General features: G+C 33.7%; 1 protein-coding gene across 3 annotated transcripts in view; it reads right to left on the reverse strand.

Annotated features, from left to right (window-relative positions):
- The window catches only part of CSMD3 (CUB and Sushi multiple domains 3), a 683,676-nt gene that overhangs the window by 513,861 nt on the left and 151,482 nt on the right, over positions 1-18,333 (reverse strand). For all 3 annotated transcript variants that reach the window (XM_062568389.1, XM_062568388.1, XM_062568387.1), the window contains exon 4: positions 10,241-10,435. In XM_062568389.1, the coding sequence (XP_062424373.1) occupies positions 10,241-10,435 (195 nt within the window). The remainder of the gene's footprint in view (positions 1-10,240; positions 10,436-18,333) is intronic.

Here is an 18,333-nt window from a genome sequence, read left to right on the forward strand (position 1 = left end):
ACAATTATATAGAAAATCATTATTATGATATTTGCACATTGACCTGAAGTAAATAGTACCTAAAAAGTTTTACTTGATGTGCAAAAACTCTGAAGAGCTGAATCTCTGAATATTTCTTCTTCTGTATTTGTACTGAATAAAATATGAGAAAATAAAGAGTTAAATCACAGCATTATTCCTGTAAATGTGTGAATTTTGGTTTTTTACCATATATAGTTAGAAAATTGGAATCTGGCAGAGTATTTCTGGCCAGCCTGTATTATACTACAGATTTGTAGATTGCAGTAAGTAAACAGAATAGTATTCTGGGATTTTGGCCAGATTTGTCTACAGCTCCTGGAAACCTCTCTTTGTGATTTGTGCCTTACCACAAGTGCTTCGTTCCACAAATGTAAAAAGATAAAAGCCTACTTTTCTACCTGAAATTCAACAATTAATCCATTCTGATCAAAAAAGATTTTAAAAATTAAAACATAGAACCTTATTTTAAAAATGAAGGAAGAATTAAAATAGCCCTGAGAAACGAGCTATGTGAGTAACTGGATGCACCAGCACCTCAGAGAACAGAACAGAACATGCTGTAACTATGAGCTACAGATCAATGAATCACAAAAATTCTCATCCATGGTCTTCTTAATTTGGACACAACACTTCAAAAGATGGATAAATTACCAACAAGCTAGGGGAAATGAGTAAAAATTACTAGTGGTCTCAAAAATGCGACCTAGGAGGAAAGAGTGTATTGGGATTATTGCAAATAAAAAAGAGAAGATCAATAGTAAAGAAGTACAATAAGTTGCAAAAAATAAAATAGCCAGTTTCTATTGTGCAGGGGTACAAAGTTATACACTGGACAAAAGGCAACATGCCTTAACTGCAGCAATAAAGATTAATGTGGAACAAAAGAAAAAAAAAAGACAAAATCCTTTTCCTAATTGTGAATACAAACTATGAGAAAATATAGCCTTTGGAAAATGTGAATACTTTTAAGAGACCATCTGGACAAATATCTACCGAGAATAAATCTTACTGTGAACCATGTGTGTGGATACCCTAAGTGCTTCTGAAATCTTTCATGCTTGCGACCTGCCATGTTGCCTTTCCAGTAAGGTCTGTGAACCAGTCTTCCTTGAGCTGTTTAAAGAAGACTTCATCTACTTCCTCACTCTAACTGGGTGGTCTGTCTGATGGTCTCTGTCTGTCTCTCCTGGAGAGTTTGTATCCATTTTTCAGCACTCTCCAGCTGCATGAGTTATCTCTCCATGTCTCAGTTACTCCATCAGCATCACCACTGGGACCACACTCAGAGCTCCAGTTCCTCCCACTTGTGTCCCAGGCTACATGCATTTGTATATATGCTTGAGGCAGATGTCTCTTCACCCTATTTCATCATTCCTGATGTGTTTCATATTCCTGTGGCTCTACATCCTTTCCTTTTAACTCTACTGCTACCTGACTTAACTGTGGTCGAAATCTCCTTTCCCGGTGGTTCCTAATTTAAAGTTCTTGTCCTTTTTAACTTGATTAAATTATATGATGCATTAATGCTAAAAAAGGTGGTTGTGCCCCAGAATGATATGAGAGAGGACGCATAGATGATCTACAAACTCTTTAGCTTTGCATATAACATCAAAAGCTTAAAATGAAAGATAACATGGAAATATGTCATGGGGAGAATTAATGCATACCAACACAGTAGAAAGTTTGTTTCTCTGAAGCATATTCCAGCCACTGTTAGAACAGCAAGACTAGGAACATTAAACTGATGAAGCAACTACTATTCCTAAGTTCTTAGAGTTTTTCTTTTTTCCTTTATTACTACATTCTTATCAGACAGTCTTAGACGAACCCAGAATCTACCTTTTGATGTATAGGAGCAAAGAGAACCTTTGCCCATAAACAGCTCTGTTCTGGTCAAATAAGGTCAGCTGTGCTGATTGACTCAAATGTTTTATGTGCTATCTTTGTAGGGATCTACTCTCAAAGGTTTCAGCTTTGAGCAAAACTCAGAAGGCCATCACACAACATAAGTGAGCAAGCGAAGCAGACCTCTTACCTCTATGTTCGTTACTGTCAGTTCTTAAAGAAACTAAGCCTATGCTATCAGTCATTTCTTGGCTACCTTAAATGAAATAGGGTGGTGAAACTTTTAATAATCATCAACTTTTAATAATCTGTGATAGTGTTTACATTACATTAAAATGTCCTTCCAACATCAACACAATTTTTAACAGATTATTTTTAATCTCTTCATTTACAGAGATAAATAAAATGACAAAATTATTCCCTGAGACTTCTGAAATTCTAAATATATTTTTGTAACAAAACTGAACCATCCTCAGACTGCTTTACCAGGGGATATTCATAAATATTGTATCTTTCAAGACAAGCTGCAGATTTGAAATCCATTACGCAGAACAGAAAAATATGCTGTTTTAGTGTTTGTATAAGCAACACTCATACCAGCGATGCAAACAGGAAAATAAATCAGGGCTTCCAGAGGAGAATCTATAATCATTCCTTAGTTAATAAAGATATAGCCTTGAAGAGTATTAAAATATCACATTACAATTTCAGCAATGAAATCTTTCACCTTCTAAAAGCACTGCTGGCAATCAGTTGTATTTTTAGATAATGATCATTCAAGGACTTTAAAGAATTTTCAGATAACCAATTTTTTACTACTTTTGTCTTCCATATTTAATTACAACAGTGCTATACATCACTGTGTGCAAAGTGTTATTTAAGTACTGGGCAATATTCTCGCAATTTGCATTTATACCTAGGTAAATTCTAATTTTAGACAGAAATTGGGAGATATGAAAAGTTTTATCAAGCCCAAATTCACATAATCTGCAAAAAACACGCTCGTTCTTTTAAAAGCCCATAGCAGGAAAAGCTTTTTGGATTAAGCAGCTTAGTAAATTGAGTTAATGAACCTGGGATTTACCAGTAATTGCTTTTAGAGTATCTCAAAGTATTTTACAGAATATTATATATGCTAATTGATCATTAGAAAGGATTTATCCACCAATACCACATAGAAAATGTGGCCAAATACAATATAAGATAGAAACAATATAGAAATAATTAGGTAGCACAAGCAGAATTTACTAGGCCAAACTCGAACTGGGCTAGAGCTATGGGTTTAACACCTCTCCTCTTTAAATAGTCTTAAAAGGTTTTATCATAAATAAACTAGGCTAGAAGTTAATTTTAAATCTCATGTGAAAGCCTAGGGCTTTGTTGGAGTGAACCCCCCTAGTATTATCATTTTTAATGACTGTATTGTACTCATTACCCAAACAAATGATTTAAATTGTTGTCTATTATCAGCCTAAAACAGCATTGCACTTTTCCAAGTTTTTCCTTCCCACTCAGTCATCTCAGCCCTTCAGATTAACCTCCTCCTTTCAATTTTGGGTGTAAATCTCACTGCTCTGTTGTTTCTTGTGATAATTTCAGAGCACAATTTCAATCCTATCTGTGAATATGGTCAATGCATCATTTAATTCTATGTCCTTTTTGCTTAAGAATATTTTACTAAATCAAGCACTAAAATCAGTGTTAGAAGCTTTTCATAAACTGCTCTCACTGACTTCAGGTCCGTTTATTGTAATTAGCCCTAATTTTCAGCCTTGAATAAAATGGTGAGCTCAAACATTTTGATATTCATGAGATTCTATTTTTGTTCAGTACTAGATTAGATGCCCTGAATTTTAAATCTGGTCTTTCTCTTTTCCTTTTCCTTGCTTATATCAATAAATATAATGATTTTTGTTATTAAATTTGATCTTATTGGTACTCTTCCACCAGAAGTAGCAACGTAATGCATTATTAGATCTGCCCTCTCATTACTTTTTTGTGGACTACAACTATCTGCAAATATTCTCTTTCTGGAATGATTGCATCTTCTTTTTTCTCTCCTTGTAACCACAATTTCATTTATTTAGAAACAAGTCAGTTCTGCTGTTTTCCCCAATCCTCTACATACTCTTTTGAGATATAATTTAAGAGGCTTCCTTTCCATTTTAATAAGGTTACTGTACAGATGAATGCTAATTACTTTGATCCAAATTCATTTTTATTCTGTACCGTATCACGCCAGCTGAGGATTAAGCCTTCGCTAATATAGATTTCTAAATGATATTAGGACAGATGCCGTCAGTGCTAATAGGAAATCTTGAAACGCCATGATGCTGAGCAAAGCAAAACTATACAAGCTGCATGAAAAGTGTTATTCTGATGCTCTGATTAAGATTCTGATTTGAATATATTACACTTATACATTTTTTGTTACTTTTTAAAAATAATCCAACATGTTTTTCAATTCAATCTCACATAGCTATACTGGGGCTTTAGCCAAGGATAAGTGGTGACAACTGTCTGTACATAAGAAAGAATTAGAAGTGATGAAAGAAAATGCTACTTGTTCCCTGTGAGATGTAACTTATTCCTGACTTTAAGTTAGTGTGCTTTATTTTCCTCCGTGTATACTGTCAGCACTACTATTAATGCACTGCACAGCAGCAAGCGCAGTGTTTTGACTTTATCTCTTTGCTCTCCCTATGCCCTGCAAAGCTGTCTTACAGCAAATGCACAAAGGTAGAGCCAGCTTATTCACCGCTTACATCATTTATCTATCTGTAGCCAAATCAACACATTTATCTGTCTGTGAGATGTCTACAGTGCTATATAAAACCTCTTGGTAGTTATGTGAAGTTCAATTCATTTTTCAAAATTCCATATTGTTATAGTCCATATATTAGCAGATATGCCCCTTCAAGGAAAGTATATTAGAGGGTTTACAAAACTACCTCAGAGATATTTTTATTTCATTAGGTGCTCTCCATTTCACATGAGCTAGCACTTATCTGATGCAGTCTATTCACGGAAATCTAGCAGTGATTTGCAATTAACAAATTTTCCTTGACAATGGCTTCTGCACACAGGAAATAGCGAAATACTTCAAAGTGAGCTGAATATTCTAATACTCCAATTTGATACCTGTTAGATCTTTTTGGCATTATAGGTGTATAAATATCTCTGATCTAGTTTACTGGGAATAAATGCAGGCCAGAGGAAAAGATGAGGTATCTTTTCTGCATTTATACACCTATGTAGACAAGTATAGATAAATTTATCTTTATATAGACATATATAAATGTCAAAGGAGAACTATAAAATCCCCAAACTTGAATTTAGTAACAACTTTTTTAGTCTTTTACTAAACGTTGAGATCTTTAATTAGTCTCAACACTTGTCAAGGTAAAATATGAAGAAGGAACTCAGTATTATCACAGATAGGTAATCAAAAAAGCTAAAATATATTTTGTCTTTTGCCTTCAATACATACTAATTTAGACAGGGGGAGAAACAAAGCTACTTGTTAAAAAACATGCTCCTAAACATGGGCAACTGGAATAGAATATGGGAAAAGGAAAAGATTTATTCTTGTAAGCAGATTTTTTTGCTTGCTTTTCTGAATAGCATATCTATTCATAATGAATGGGAGTCTTTTGAACTAATCGTTTTACCCTGTATTTACAGCCAGTGGAACAAAATGCAGATTTTAGTGTACAGATGCAATGTAACAGGTGTAGTTTATCCCATTCTGAGATAGAGGTCTAAAGTTACATGAGATGAAACTACTTACTTAAAAATTACATGAATAGTGCCTTGAAGGTATGCAGGTTTGTCTATTGACTGTGAAGGGAGTCTTAGACAACCAGGCTTGATATAAATACATAAATTATGGAGAACTAAAGCCAAAAGGGTGGATCCTGACCAGTGTCAAAAAAAAAAAAAAAAAAAAAAAAAAAAAAAAGATATATATCTCGAAAAGGAATTGTGAAGTGATAAGATACCATTTCAGTGGACATTTGGACATTCTGACAAGTTGAATTTCCACCTTATCTTCATATTGTCACTCCTGCGTGTGGTTATGGGTCTGACCTCTCTGTGTATTTAAGCTAATATGCTAACAATATACTAACTTTTGCTCTGGATACAGATGTCAGGTTCAGATGGTACCTGAGCTCCAGAGAGTGTCCTCTCAAGAATAGTTAGACAGCTTCTGAAGCACGAAGAAAGAACTTTCCCAAGTTCTCCTTGCTACGTTGCTTTATTGAGAAACGAAGCGACAAAGGCAATGCAATTCTGGATCTCTCTAACTGACTGTCCTTGGGAAAGAGCTTCTAGCAGTTCCAGAATTGCGACTCACCAGCAGGATGTATGAAACCAGGCCTTGTATATCGTGCCTATGCCTCAGTAAGAGAAACTAAAAATTCCAGCCAGGAAAAGTATTCCGATATTTCTATCTAATATCACGATAATAATTCAAAAATATGACATTCATCACTTTAGAATATTAAGAATGTTTTTGTTGGATATACCAAAATGCTTTATTTGAACTCATTAAGTGTAACATATTGCTTCATTTTAACTGAGTTATAAATAAGACTGAATTTTTCCATTAAAGTACATCACCTGGCTGGAACTTGAGCTCAGAATAATACATCTATTCTCCTATGTGCTACTTCATCTTTCATGAAGCACTCGGTAATTTAGCGGCAGTGAAGCAATATCTTTTCTTGATTCCAGTCTAAAAAACTAGCTGAGTTATTCTTGTAAAAGCTTAAGTATGAATTTAAATTTAATATTAATGGAAAATTGTGACTGGAGCAGCAAAGCTATGAGCAATTGAAAAGAAGTTTTATTGTGACAAATATTTTCTAGTTATAAGTATAGGCAAAGATGAAAATATTTTAATAAAACTTTTAGGAATAAAAATAATACTATTCTCTTTATATTTTTTTTTCCAAATTAAATAAAAAAGCAGTTTTAGAATAAGGATTTTTATAACAAAATTACAACTTCGTCCTGGGCAGGAAAAGCTTTAAAAATATAAAAGCCAGAATACTTCCTTGATTGTGAAAGTGTGAAATTATTGTAAGCTTTATAAAATTACAGTATCATATAAAAATTGTCTTATTTATTAACTGCTCTAAATTATTCCTACCTTGCTACATTATGTAGAAATTGCAAACTGCAACATTATCTTAGGAATGGAAAGTGAGAAGATAAAGCTGCTGTCATGTTTCCCTATTGAAAACATCCTTATTAAAATTATTTTTTTCAGGAAATAAGACTTTATTTTAAAACTAGTTACGGGCAATAGACAGTATAATTAACCACAACACAATAAAACTAATTTAGTTTTGTTTTAATTAAGGTACTTATGCACTTCTAGTAAAGCTAATAAAGATAAAAGTATTTTAGTGAATATCAAAACACGTAAATGAAAGGTGAAAAACTTTGTGCATTCCAACTATTTTCAGTGATAAATGAGTTATGACATAAAGCAGTGGTTAAGCATGTGCACTGGTTTTCCAATACAAACCTCTAACGACTAGTAAAGAAAAATGAAGCCGCTTAGGAAGAACATTTTTTAACTATGAAGAAAATGTGATCAAGCACATATAACTTTAAAAAGTACAAATATCGGTGTTGTCCACCAAATTTAAACCATAACCATGTAATTGAGCCTTATGTGTGGATACTTGTGGCAATATGGAGCCCCTGTGATTCCAATGAAACTCCTGTTATTGAAACTTCGATGTGTGAGAATTAGATTGCTAAAACACAAGTATGACCTTCCTCTCCTCTTTCTACTCCCTTTCTTCAAAGTGAAGGTAATGTAAAAGAATGATCTCAACAAAAAATTACTCCTAAAAATGAACTTGTTCTGAATGAAAAGAGGCAGATGAAAATGACATTTGCATACATATGATCTAAAGAGATCTATTAGCTTAACTCCACTGGCATCTAACCGTGCTGTAAGTTCAGAACTTTATTCACTTTATTTCCTATACATAAAAAAGCCAATATATAAAATTAATAATGAATCAAAGATACTTTCTTCCTATTCTTTGGGCTTTTTTCCCTGTGCTATTGTCATAACAAATCAGATAATTAAATTTCTCAGGTCATGACATTGGAATAGTCTGTCTTTCCCTAGTCCAACGAATTAGATGAAAATGGACAACTATAATATGAATTTCTGGAAGAGACCTGGCCATATACAAAAAACTATTAGTCAAATTCCTTAAGGTTGAAAAAAATTAATTACGAAGCAAAAATACTTGTACACTCTAAAAATACACACAACTTCACTTGTTCATCTTAGGATCCTCTATTTCAAAAGTAATGACCCTTAGTGGGGAACAATATGGCAGACATTTATCAGAGGAACTCTTTAAGGATGAATGTTTAATCAAAGACAGTCTCCATAACAAACGGAGAGAAAGAGATAAGGAACTAATTAGTGGGTAATCACCTTTAGCCACCTCCTGCAGAATTCTGTTGGATAATTTCATTAGGCAAAATTACAACAAACCTATTAGAATGGAACCACAAAGATTTCTGTATTAAATGTAAAGCTAGATGTTTTTCACATCAAACATAGATTCACAGAAAGAACTATTGAAATTAATTAGTCAATTTTTTCATGGGATATAGTCCAAAAAAAGCCTTAGCAGTACTTTAGTGCATTAAGCCTTTGAACAATCATACTTGATGTAAAAACTTAATCAAGAATCTATCACATTCATAGGTAATATTTCAATAATTGATAACCATCACTATTAAAATGAATGCCTTACTTTTTAGCTTTAATTTGTTTAGCTTTTATTCTTTAGATTCTTATGTGTTATTGGGCTAGATTACGCAACTGCCTACTTTGAAAAGATCTTTTCACTTTATACTTGATTCTGCAGTTAATTAAGTCACCTCTTCATCTTCTTTCACATAAACTGAAAAGATCGAGTTTCCTCAGTCTCGTGACAGAATGTCAGTCTTCAAAAGTAATATATTATGTTTCGTCTTTTTCTGAGATATTTCCAATTTATCAGCTCAGTTTTGGCCTAGAACTGGACACTATTCTCACAATGACCTCTCATAATTACTGTAAATAAAAAGAAATCTTTAACTGTACTACAAATTATACAATTTGTGTAAATATAAGATTTGAGTAAATTAACATATTAATGTATGATCATCTCCACTAATGAGATTTGGATTTAAATTTTGATTATACCTCTGTCTCAGGATTAGCTAGTGTTTTTCTGGGAAGTAGGAGGGGTGGACTTTGGCATTTATTTTATTGTATTAGAAAAAAGTATTACCAATAACAACTTTGTGTTTTCTTCAAGCTTGTAGACAAGCATATTTAATAATACTAAGCAAAGAATAGGAAGCAGTAGAACGGTATTTCCAATGATAACCGTTTCCCACATGTAATTATTTTTTGTGATAATAGTATATCTGTTAATCAGGTTTTAACCCAACTGACCATCTGAACTATGTTTATTCTTTTTTATTTTATTTTTATCAAAATTTTATTAAAAATTATAATTTCAGTAGGCAAGCTCATGTAGCACATCCATGACTGTGTCAAATATTTTAGACAAAACTAAATGTTTCATTCTATAGAGTTGTGATTCCATGAAAGGATCTCAAGTTTGCCTGACTTAACAATGTTACTTCAAAATGTTTATTAACTCTATAACATTTGGTTATATATACTAGTGATGGATGCTGCATTATATTACCTGAGCTCCTTGTGTTACTGTACAAACATTAAGTATTCTCTCTGAAAAACTTCGGAAAATAAGCTTTATCCAGGATCACTTAGTTCTGCTATAGTTCTAACCTGAGAAAGGGAAAAGGATTTGACCTACAATGTTATCTGTCAGAGCACAAGAAATACCTTGTGAAGAATTTTTAAGATATCAGATCTGACAGAGAACGAGGTTAAGACCCCCTAGTTCAGTTGCTGGGTAGTTTCAAGCTTCTATTTGGCACAACGAGCTGTATATCCCAGTTAATATTTGACAAAACCTCAGCCTAGGAAATATTAATGGATTTCAAATTTATATTTTAGTTATAGTCATGTTCAATCATACTGAACACATATTCATAATCTACTCATTACTGGGTTTCTAGTTATGAAATTTGATTACATATATTTTAAAATAAAGGTGAAATAGAATTTTATTGACTGAAAAATTAGCAGGTGCATACACTGAGATACATGTATATGAGCAAGACATCAAAATACTCCCAAAGGCTTTTGTTTCTTTAATCACAGTCTAAAACTTAATAATTTAAAGAGAGATTATAAATTGCTCAAATTAATAAACATAATGAATATATTTAAAAACTGTAGCATTTATCTTACCTCTACAAATAGGTACGGGGAAGTCCCATGATGCTGTATTCACAGAGTTAGCTGTACAAGTAAGCTGAGGATGGCCATCCAAAATGTACCCAGTTACACAGCTGTATCGGATTTTGTCACCAACATCAAATCTTGTACCATACAAAATACCCTTCGGTGGGACTCCAGGATTGCCACAAGAACTACTCTGTAATTCTGCAAAAGATAGATGTATTGTTACTTGTAATATTTTTATAAACCAACACAATATTGCGCTGAAGAATATAGAAAATGTAAATTCTGGCAACTTAGGGCAGGTAGCTTATTTTCATTCGTATTAGACAACTCTCAACACTGAAAGAGCCAGTACTGACTTAAGTCTATTGAGCTTATGTATCTACATACACGTAAGTAGAATATTATCTAAAAATAAACACCAAGTTTTCCTTAAACTGCAGCTAGAAACATATCCATGTATTTTTCTTAGTCATTAGCAAAGAACTGATTAGAAAGGAAGGGGAAATGAAGGAACTTGATATATTTGTGACTATGAGTTATAAAAGGCAACATAGTAAACAAATCTCTTAAGATGGACGTAGATGAATATCAGGTTTGAATCAAGCAAAGTTTGGAATAATTAACAAAAGTAGTTAGTACAGAATATTGGGAGAAGGTGTTAAGAAGTATAAGTCTAGGTCTGATCAGGAAGCTGATGAATGATTTGATAGTTTCTAAGTGATGAGACAAAAGTGATGAGATACTATGGGCAGCTGAATTCCAAGCAAAGGATTGATCGATTTAAACGTATGGGATCTAAGAAATGCCATAGATCTGGGGGAGGGTTTCTGCTCCGATCTGGAGCTCTAAACCATTCCAAATCCTGAAGAGCCCTGGCTCTGCTGCTGGTTTGGTCCTTGAGGAGATGAATCTGAGTTCAGATTCACTAGTTTAGTGCTCACATGCCAACTGTTTGCACTTCTAGCAGATGTTTCAGCAGCATCAATAGCTTGATTTCAAAACTTTCCATAACTTACCACTGAAGAGGTCTTTTAATTAATGGACATAAACAGACAGATTTTGCACAAGTGCAAGCAAATAGAGATTCCATAATCTCATCCTGAATTCTTCAAAACTTGTACCAACTATACTCATCTGCCTGGTGCTAATAGGGAAGAGGCAAATCAGGTGAATCTATAATTGGATGCACAGCAAATTTCGTTAATGTGCAGAAGAATAGAAACAAGACAACAGCCTGAAGAGCAGAAGTGTGTGTGTCTATAGTCTTACTTCCTTCCTTGTGTTCCTTTTAACTAAATTATTCCTCTCCATTCTTGATGTGTGCATGTACGCACACACAGACACACACATACATTTACATATAAATATATAAATACACCTAAATATATAATGAAAAATAAATAGAAAAGCTATAATAGGTTTCAATTAAAGAAAAGTAGAAATGAACGTCAAAGCAATCAGTATAGCTCATGAAATATATTATATTGTCAAACTACCATGCCAGGAAGCACCACATACTGGACTTGTGATACCAGATATGAAAAAACAAACAAACAAACAAACTATAAAAAGATTCTTAAAGGAAGAATTCAGTATGGTCACCTATAAATTACAACTGTGTATTCATCTTCAAGACCTGCAGTACCAATCCTGGAAGTAAGATGAAAGTAGGATTGCTTAGGTATGCAGAGGGGCCACTAATGTTGTTGCTGCTGTATTGTAGAATTGTCATTGCTTTCTTTTTTTTACATAATAAACTGCCTAGAACTGGATTTGTTTTACATCTCCTGGCACAAGGGGGTGCACAAGGACACACAAGTAAGAAGATAGCCTGTCTGATACAGGTCTGTTGGAGGCTCGTCTAAATGGTTGATATTCTTAATGTTGCTTTATCAAGCTGTGTGTTCTTTCCTCCAACAAAACTCTCCTTGTTCTCAGATCTGTTTGCAGATTTGAGGAGGCAGCATTGCAACTGACACCTGCATATTTTGTTCAGAAGGAATTACGGGCCCTTTCAAGCTTTTCAAGGCCATTCTAGGCTTCTGCACCATCACACAATGTCAAATTAGAGACAAGAATATCTTCTTGTGATTTTTGGTTATCTTATATGAGGTATTATATTAACTTGAAAACTTTGCCTGTTTTTATTTTGGGCTTCTCCAAGAAGATATCTTTCAGAGGGCTGCATTTCCTAAGCACTCTGCAAAAAGGTCACAGAATGATTCCCTGTCCTTTGAAATGAAGGATATAATGTTTAGTGATGCCTTTAACAGTCACTGCCTAAAATTGCTTGCTTTATTCTTACTGCTGTTTTATCAGATATTGGCTTCAGAAGGCAATGGGTTCTTATGAAATAATATTATATTTTAAAGCATTAATTCTAAACCACCCTCTTTCTAAAACATACCTTGTAGTAACATTACTATGTGACTCTACTACAGAGATTACATGGCCTTCTCTATTAACTTTTTATTATTAAGGAAGTGGTTAATAAGCAAGTTATTACTTAAAAACTTCAGATTATTTTGTTTCTAATTCTACATGATAACTGTGCAAGTTAAAATATATTTGTTGTTTCTGTAAGCATTTTAATTTTAAATACAAGTACATTATTGTTTTGGATAATTCACCTAGTAATTGCATAAATCTTGTCTTCTTTGACAAGGAGCATCTATCTTCAAATTTATAAAATATACCTCATTATAAATCTCTGGTGGCTGTAATTAGTCACCCCCTCAGCCCCTTTCAAAAACTTCTGGCTGAAAATCTAAGAGAAAAGATCAACAATTATGATTGGTAGGATAAACAATTTTCTCTGTATTTTAGTACCCCTCAGATGTAACAATGCACTACCAACTAACTTCCTGACATTTAAAGATAGGATTGTTTCTTTGAGTTTGTCATCTGCCAGGAAACACAGGAGCTGCCAGAACTGATCATAATCTTTGCTCAACTTTGCCCAGAATCTTAACTTTAATGACATCCTGATATTCAGCAAATTATATGAAGTGTGGAAAAGTATTTCCCTTTAAAATTGCCACACTAATTTGACTGGACTTTTCCTAGTTCATATTCCCTGAAAATAGGCATAACTGAAATACCATCCTACTTTTTACATTTTTATTGTGTCTCCTTATTCATCTCCTTTTTAAAGTAAGCTGTCCCAATTGTTTCAATCTCTCTCCAGGTAAGAATTTTCTTTGTCCCAGATTTAATTGTCATTTACCTCTGAAATCCTTCCAACTCAACTAGGGCAGACCAAATGGAAAAAAAAATGTAGCTTGTAAAGAATTCTCAAATTTTATTTCAGTTTAAATTAGGACAAAAACTGATGTTTGGTTGCTTTCCTATTAATAGCCTAATAAGAAGGCCAAAACTTGTTTTGAAACAGCAGTGATTCTTTTCTGAATTGAAGTATATATTTTTTGCAACGTTACAGTTGCTGATTGGAATTGGAAGCCTCAGATTTCTTAGTTTAAGGTAGTCTGTAGCACTGAACAACTCACATGCCAGGAACCCAGGATTATTTCTGAGCTCCAGAAGAATGACCCTAGAAATTTAGAGAGATTCAGCTGCAGAGCCAAGGCTTCAAACTGCTTTCAAGTTCTCCAAATACAGAGTTGGAACAAGCCTTAGTTGGAACAGAGTTCACTGAGCTTCTAGACTTCCACCCAGGGAGAGAGGAAGAGAAGCATCACAGATCCATAAACCTTGAAAACAAGAGGTTTCCAGAGGCTTGGAGGAAATAAGGAGGTTTTCTATGAGAATACTGTCTTTGATTTGCTAAAATTCTGTTGAACTCCAAATTATGAAAACAATTTTTTTCCTTTTAGAAAAGAGACATTTTGGGGGGAAAATATAATTTTTCTAAACATCTCTTGGCTTAAGTTCCTTCATTTCATCTTTCAGGATTTAATACGAAAAATAGAGTGCCCTCAAAATTTTTTTCTGTGTAAAAGAAAACTAAAATCTACATATTCAGTTGCACTCAGATATGAAGAGGAATGTAGCCTAGAGGTCTATATTTTACTGGATTTTGGCGATTATATAAAGTCAAAAGCATTTGTGTAACTATTCAAATATGTAGATTATTGATTTAAAAATTGTATATCGAAAATATTTCTAAAGAACTGTCAGCATGGCCTGTAAGGTTTTAGCACAGCAGCACAGCTTGAATGACATGACACAACTGTTTTGAAAAATTCTTGTCTGCTTTACAGCAAGAAACGTTCTGTGGATTGAAACATTTGTGAGCATACATTAAGACAATGTATACTTCATACTTGTATACTTTTCATAATCTTTGCTTATTAAACTTCAATACTTAATGAAATTCAGGTTTTAAATCTTAATTAGTTATAAACAATTATAACATGAAAAAGAGGAAATGATGAAGATAAAAACACTTGAAAAGCTGTTTCGTATAATAGCTAATATTTTAAATAAAAATCAAGAAATTTATTAATAGCTACTTTTTATTTAAATTAAGCATTATGTCTATTACATAAGTTATCTGGATATTTTCCTTCATTAGGCAAATATTAAAAAATGGAACAGCTATTTTATTAGTTGGTGCATACTACAACACTGAGAGAAAACTCTGTTCAATACACATTAAATGTCATTCAGCTCAACTCCCTCAACACATATGTGAACCTTGTAACACTTTGCAAAAATGTTTGATTTTCTTAGAAATCTTGCTTACATTGAACTAAACAGAGAAACAAGGATGTGATTTTTAGCAAGTACTTTTCATCAATGATCATCCAAAATCCAAATCATTAAAATGAACTTATTAAGTTTATTATTTGTGCGCTTCATTAATTATGAAACTATGAAGTGCATCTGGATACAGAAGATATCTTCAATTATTTATACATTTCTAGAGTCTGTATTTCATATTAAGACAATAGAATGTTTCAAAAACATGAATAATTCATCAACAAAATGTTTATACTTCTATGTCCAGTTTCCTTGACATTTAAGCTAAAGAAAGATGCTAGTTAAGCCTACTATCTGCATTTTTCATTTTTTCCATAATGTAATTTTGTAATGATACTCAGCCTGAGCTCTAAAACTTCAGATTTTAAATTCAAGGTTATGATTTCTGCTTAAGACAGGCAAAGGGCTCAATACACAAGGAAGATGATAAAATTATTTGCAGCAGAAAAAGAAAAAAAGATGACTACATCATAGTAACTACAGTGCATATAGGCAGTATGTAGCTTTAATCATTTCCCTCTACTCTTTACCTGTGCTAGCAGTTCACTACAGGCTGCAACTGAGAAGTTAGATAAGTACTTGGGAAATGTTCCCCCATCGAATTTTAGGGATACATTGCTAGAGTTGACATGAGCTAGCCAGTTTAAAGCTAACTCATTTATGCTCACAGTAGTTGAAGTGACATACAAACCCATGGATACAGACATACCTATGGATATTTAACTATCTATTGGCATTTTTCTATTCTATTGGCATTTGCAGTACAAAAATTTGTAGAATCTAAAAATTAGCATATACATTGTTTGCTTCAGCAAAACCAAAATGTTTTTGAAATTAATATTCCACTGAAAGACAACTACACATATTTTTTTGTCCTCTAGTTTTATACATGATGATGAAACACTAAGATCAAAATACCCTTCAGTGCTTTTCAACTCAAGCTCCATTCTGCTACGAGCTCCTATTAATGTCAATGGAAATTCTGATCAAAGACTGGGTAAAATACGCCCCTGAGAGTTCTGCTTATTAGGAATGGACGTAATTCTTTAAAGACTTTAATTAGCAGAAATCCAGCCACTTATAAGTACTAATTAATAAGCTATTCATATTAAATCATATTAAATATAATCTTTAGTGACAATACTTTCAAAAACAAAGCTGACAGAACTCGACCTCTCTTGGAATTCACTCAGGAACCTGATCATAACTGCATGTACAAATTCCAAATTTATTTTTATTCAGATTTTAGCTCAGGGAAATTCCTTTTGAGGCTATTTATAAAATCAGGAGTAACACCTGTCATCCCTAAACTGTTTAAGCGTTGAAACTCACACACTATTGACAATTTTATATCCAAATACACCAAACAAATATCTGTAAATATTCCTCTCAATCAGTGCATACCTTGGATCATTACAGCATGGCATTCAACTCAGTGGAAACTGCTTGTCTTTTTTTTCTACTGAAGATTAATCTTCTTAAGAGACTAAGTCTGTCATTAGAAATTTAGGAACACAAAGAATTCCATTTTTTTTTACACAAATGATCCCTATCTTCATCACAGATCTTATTCACAGCTATTATAAATCATTATAATCCTATTTTTCACCACCTGTAGTGAGAAATACTTTCAGTATCAAATATATACCTGCATGAGTTCTCATTCATTGGAAAATCTATGAAATATCCCAATAGAGGATATTTGGTTTATTTGTCACAGGTATCACTTTGGAAACATAATACTCCGTGAAATCTCTCCAGTGCCTGCCCGGAGAGTGCCCCATGGCACTGCACGGCCCTGATCCTTGGCTGCACAAAGGCTAGTTCACTCCTGCCCACCGCCTTAGGCCAAGAAAAATGTCCTCTGCAGACAAACCTCATCGCAGGTCAGTGAACGAGCCATTCGAGGGACCCCTCCAGTGTTGGTCGGGACAGGACTTGATACAACCAGGAACACTACAACACTGCTGTGCACAAACAGGCCTTGCAAAAGCAACGCATACAGAGTTTGTCTTACTGGCAAGCAAAGACACTTCTATACTGAAGACTCAAGACCGATTTCAAAACTGCTGCATATAGTGTGAGTCGTATAATGAGTGCCATAAATTCTTCAAAGTCCCCAGATAGTAGGAAGGTACACACTTTTGCAAGAATATGAAGTAGCTTGAAATTCAGTTGTTCAAAATTCACTTATATCAGATATTGCAATGGTTTATTTTAGTTGCAAATGGTTTTGCAAATGTTTTGTAAAGTAAAAAAGGGTATTGAATGCACAGTTTCTACCTCACAATATTTCTTTATATTTTGCTTATTTTCTTTTCCCTCCAGTCTTCTTTCACATTGTTCTGAACATCCAAATAATAATGGCCAGCATTTAGATCTAAAAAGGACAAGAATTCACTGACCAGTAGAGAAATACAGTTGTTTTCCTATGCACTTATTGAAATACACTTATACAGCGTATTTGTCCCACTTGAGTTTACAGAGTGAATGAAACAAGCCACAAAAAAAATCTGTAGTAGGTAGCCTCAGTACAATCAAGGGAAAAATGAAAAACAAAGATCTGTATCAACTAATTGCACGCTGCTTCTTGGCACCAGTATATTAGAAAACCCCTTCATGTGCATAGTATATTTTAAATTTTCTAAAAATAATCAAAGCACACAGGTCTACCAAAGCAAGCTTCTAAGAACTATCTATCTTCTTATACTCTAGCTTCTTTCTACAGATCCATGAGGTGTGGATTTCTGACACTCTTTAAATGACTGCAATGCCCTAAACCACCCAGTAGATTCCATTGATCTATGTCTATATAGTATTTTTTACTTATGATATTAATATTTTCCCCTAACTATTTAATTCCACTGAAATTCAGGATGATTCATAGCACTATATCTGAGAAAAACTGCACTGAATACAAAATGTTTACACCAAATGTGCCAGGAGATTGCAGCAGTTTGTGTCAGTGAGACACCACTCAGAAGTAAGTGAAAGGCATGTCGGGCTTGAGGTTGGAAAGGTTTTTCTTACTGAAAAATGCTACCTAGTCTGTAACATGTCTCAGGTGATATACCAGCTTTGAGGTTCAGTGGAAGCATGCTACAAGACACCAGAGTTAGGCAGTGCTGAAGTACATGTCTGTCAGATTACATATATATTATTAACGGGGTATAAGAAATGATAAGTTGCACACAATCTGTCAATAATAATACACGTCAATAGGAATATGCAATGCCAACAGTCAGTGTGGAAGTGACAGCATTAGTCTTCGTAGCATTCAGAACAAGGAGGTGTCAGATAAGGATATTTTACATAGCTTGGCTTCGTTTCCATCTCAAATATACATTAACTAAATTCTCTACATTTTTCAGTGT

Source organism: Rhea pennata, chromosome 2, assembly GCF_028389875.1.
Source record: "Rhea pennata isolate bPtePen1 chromosome 2, bPtePen1.pri, whole genome shotgun sequence".
NCBI classification, from domain to species: Eukaryota; Metazoa; Chordata; class Aves; order Rheiformes; family Rheidae; genus Rhea; species Rhea pennata.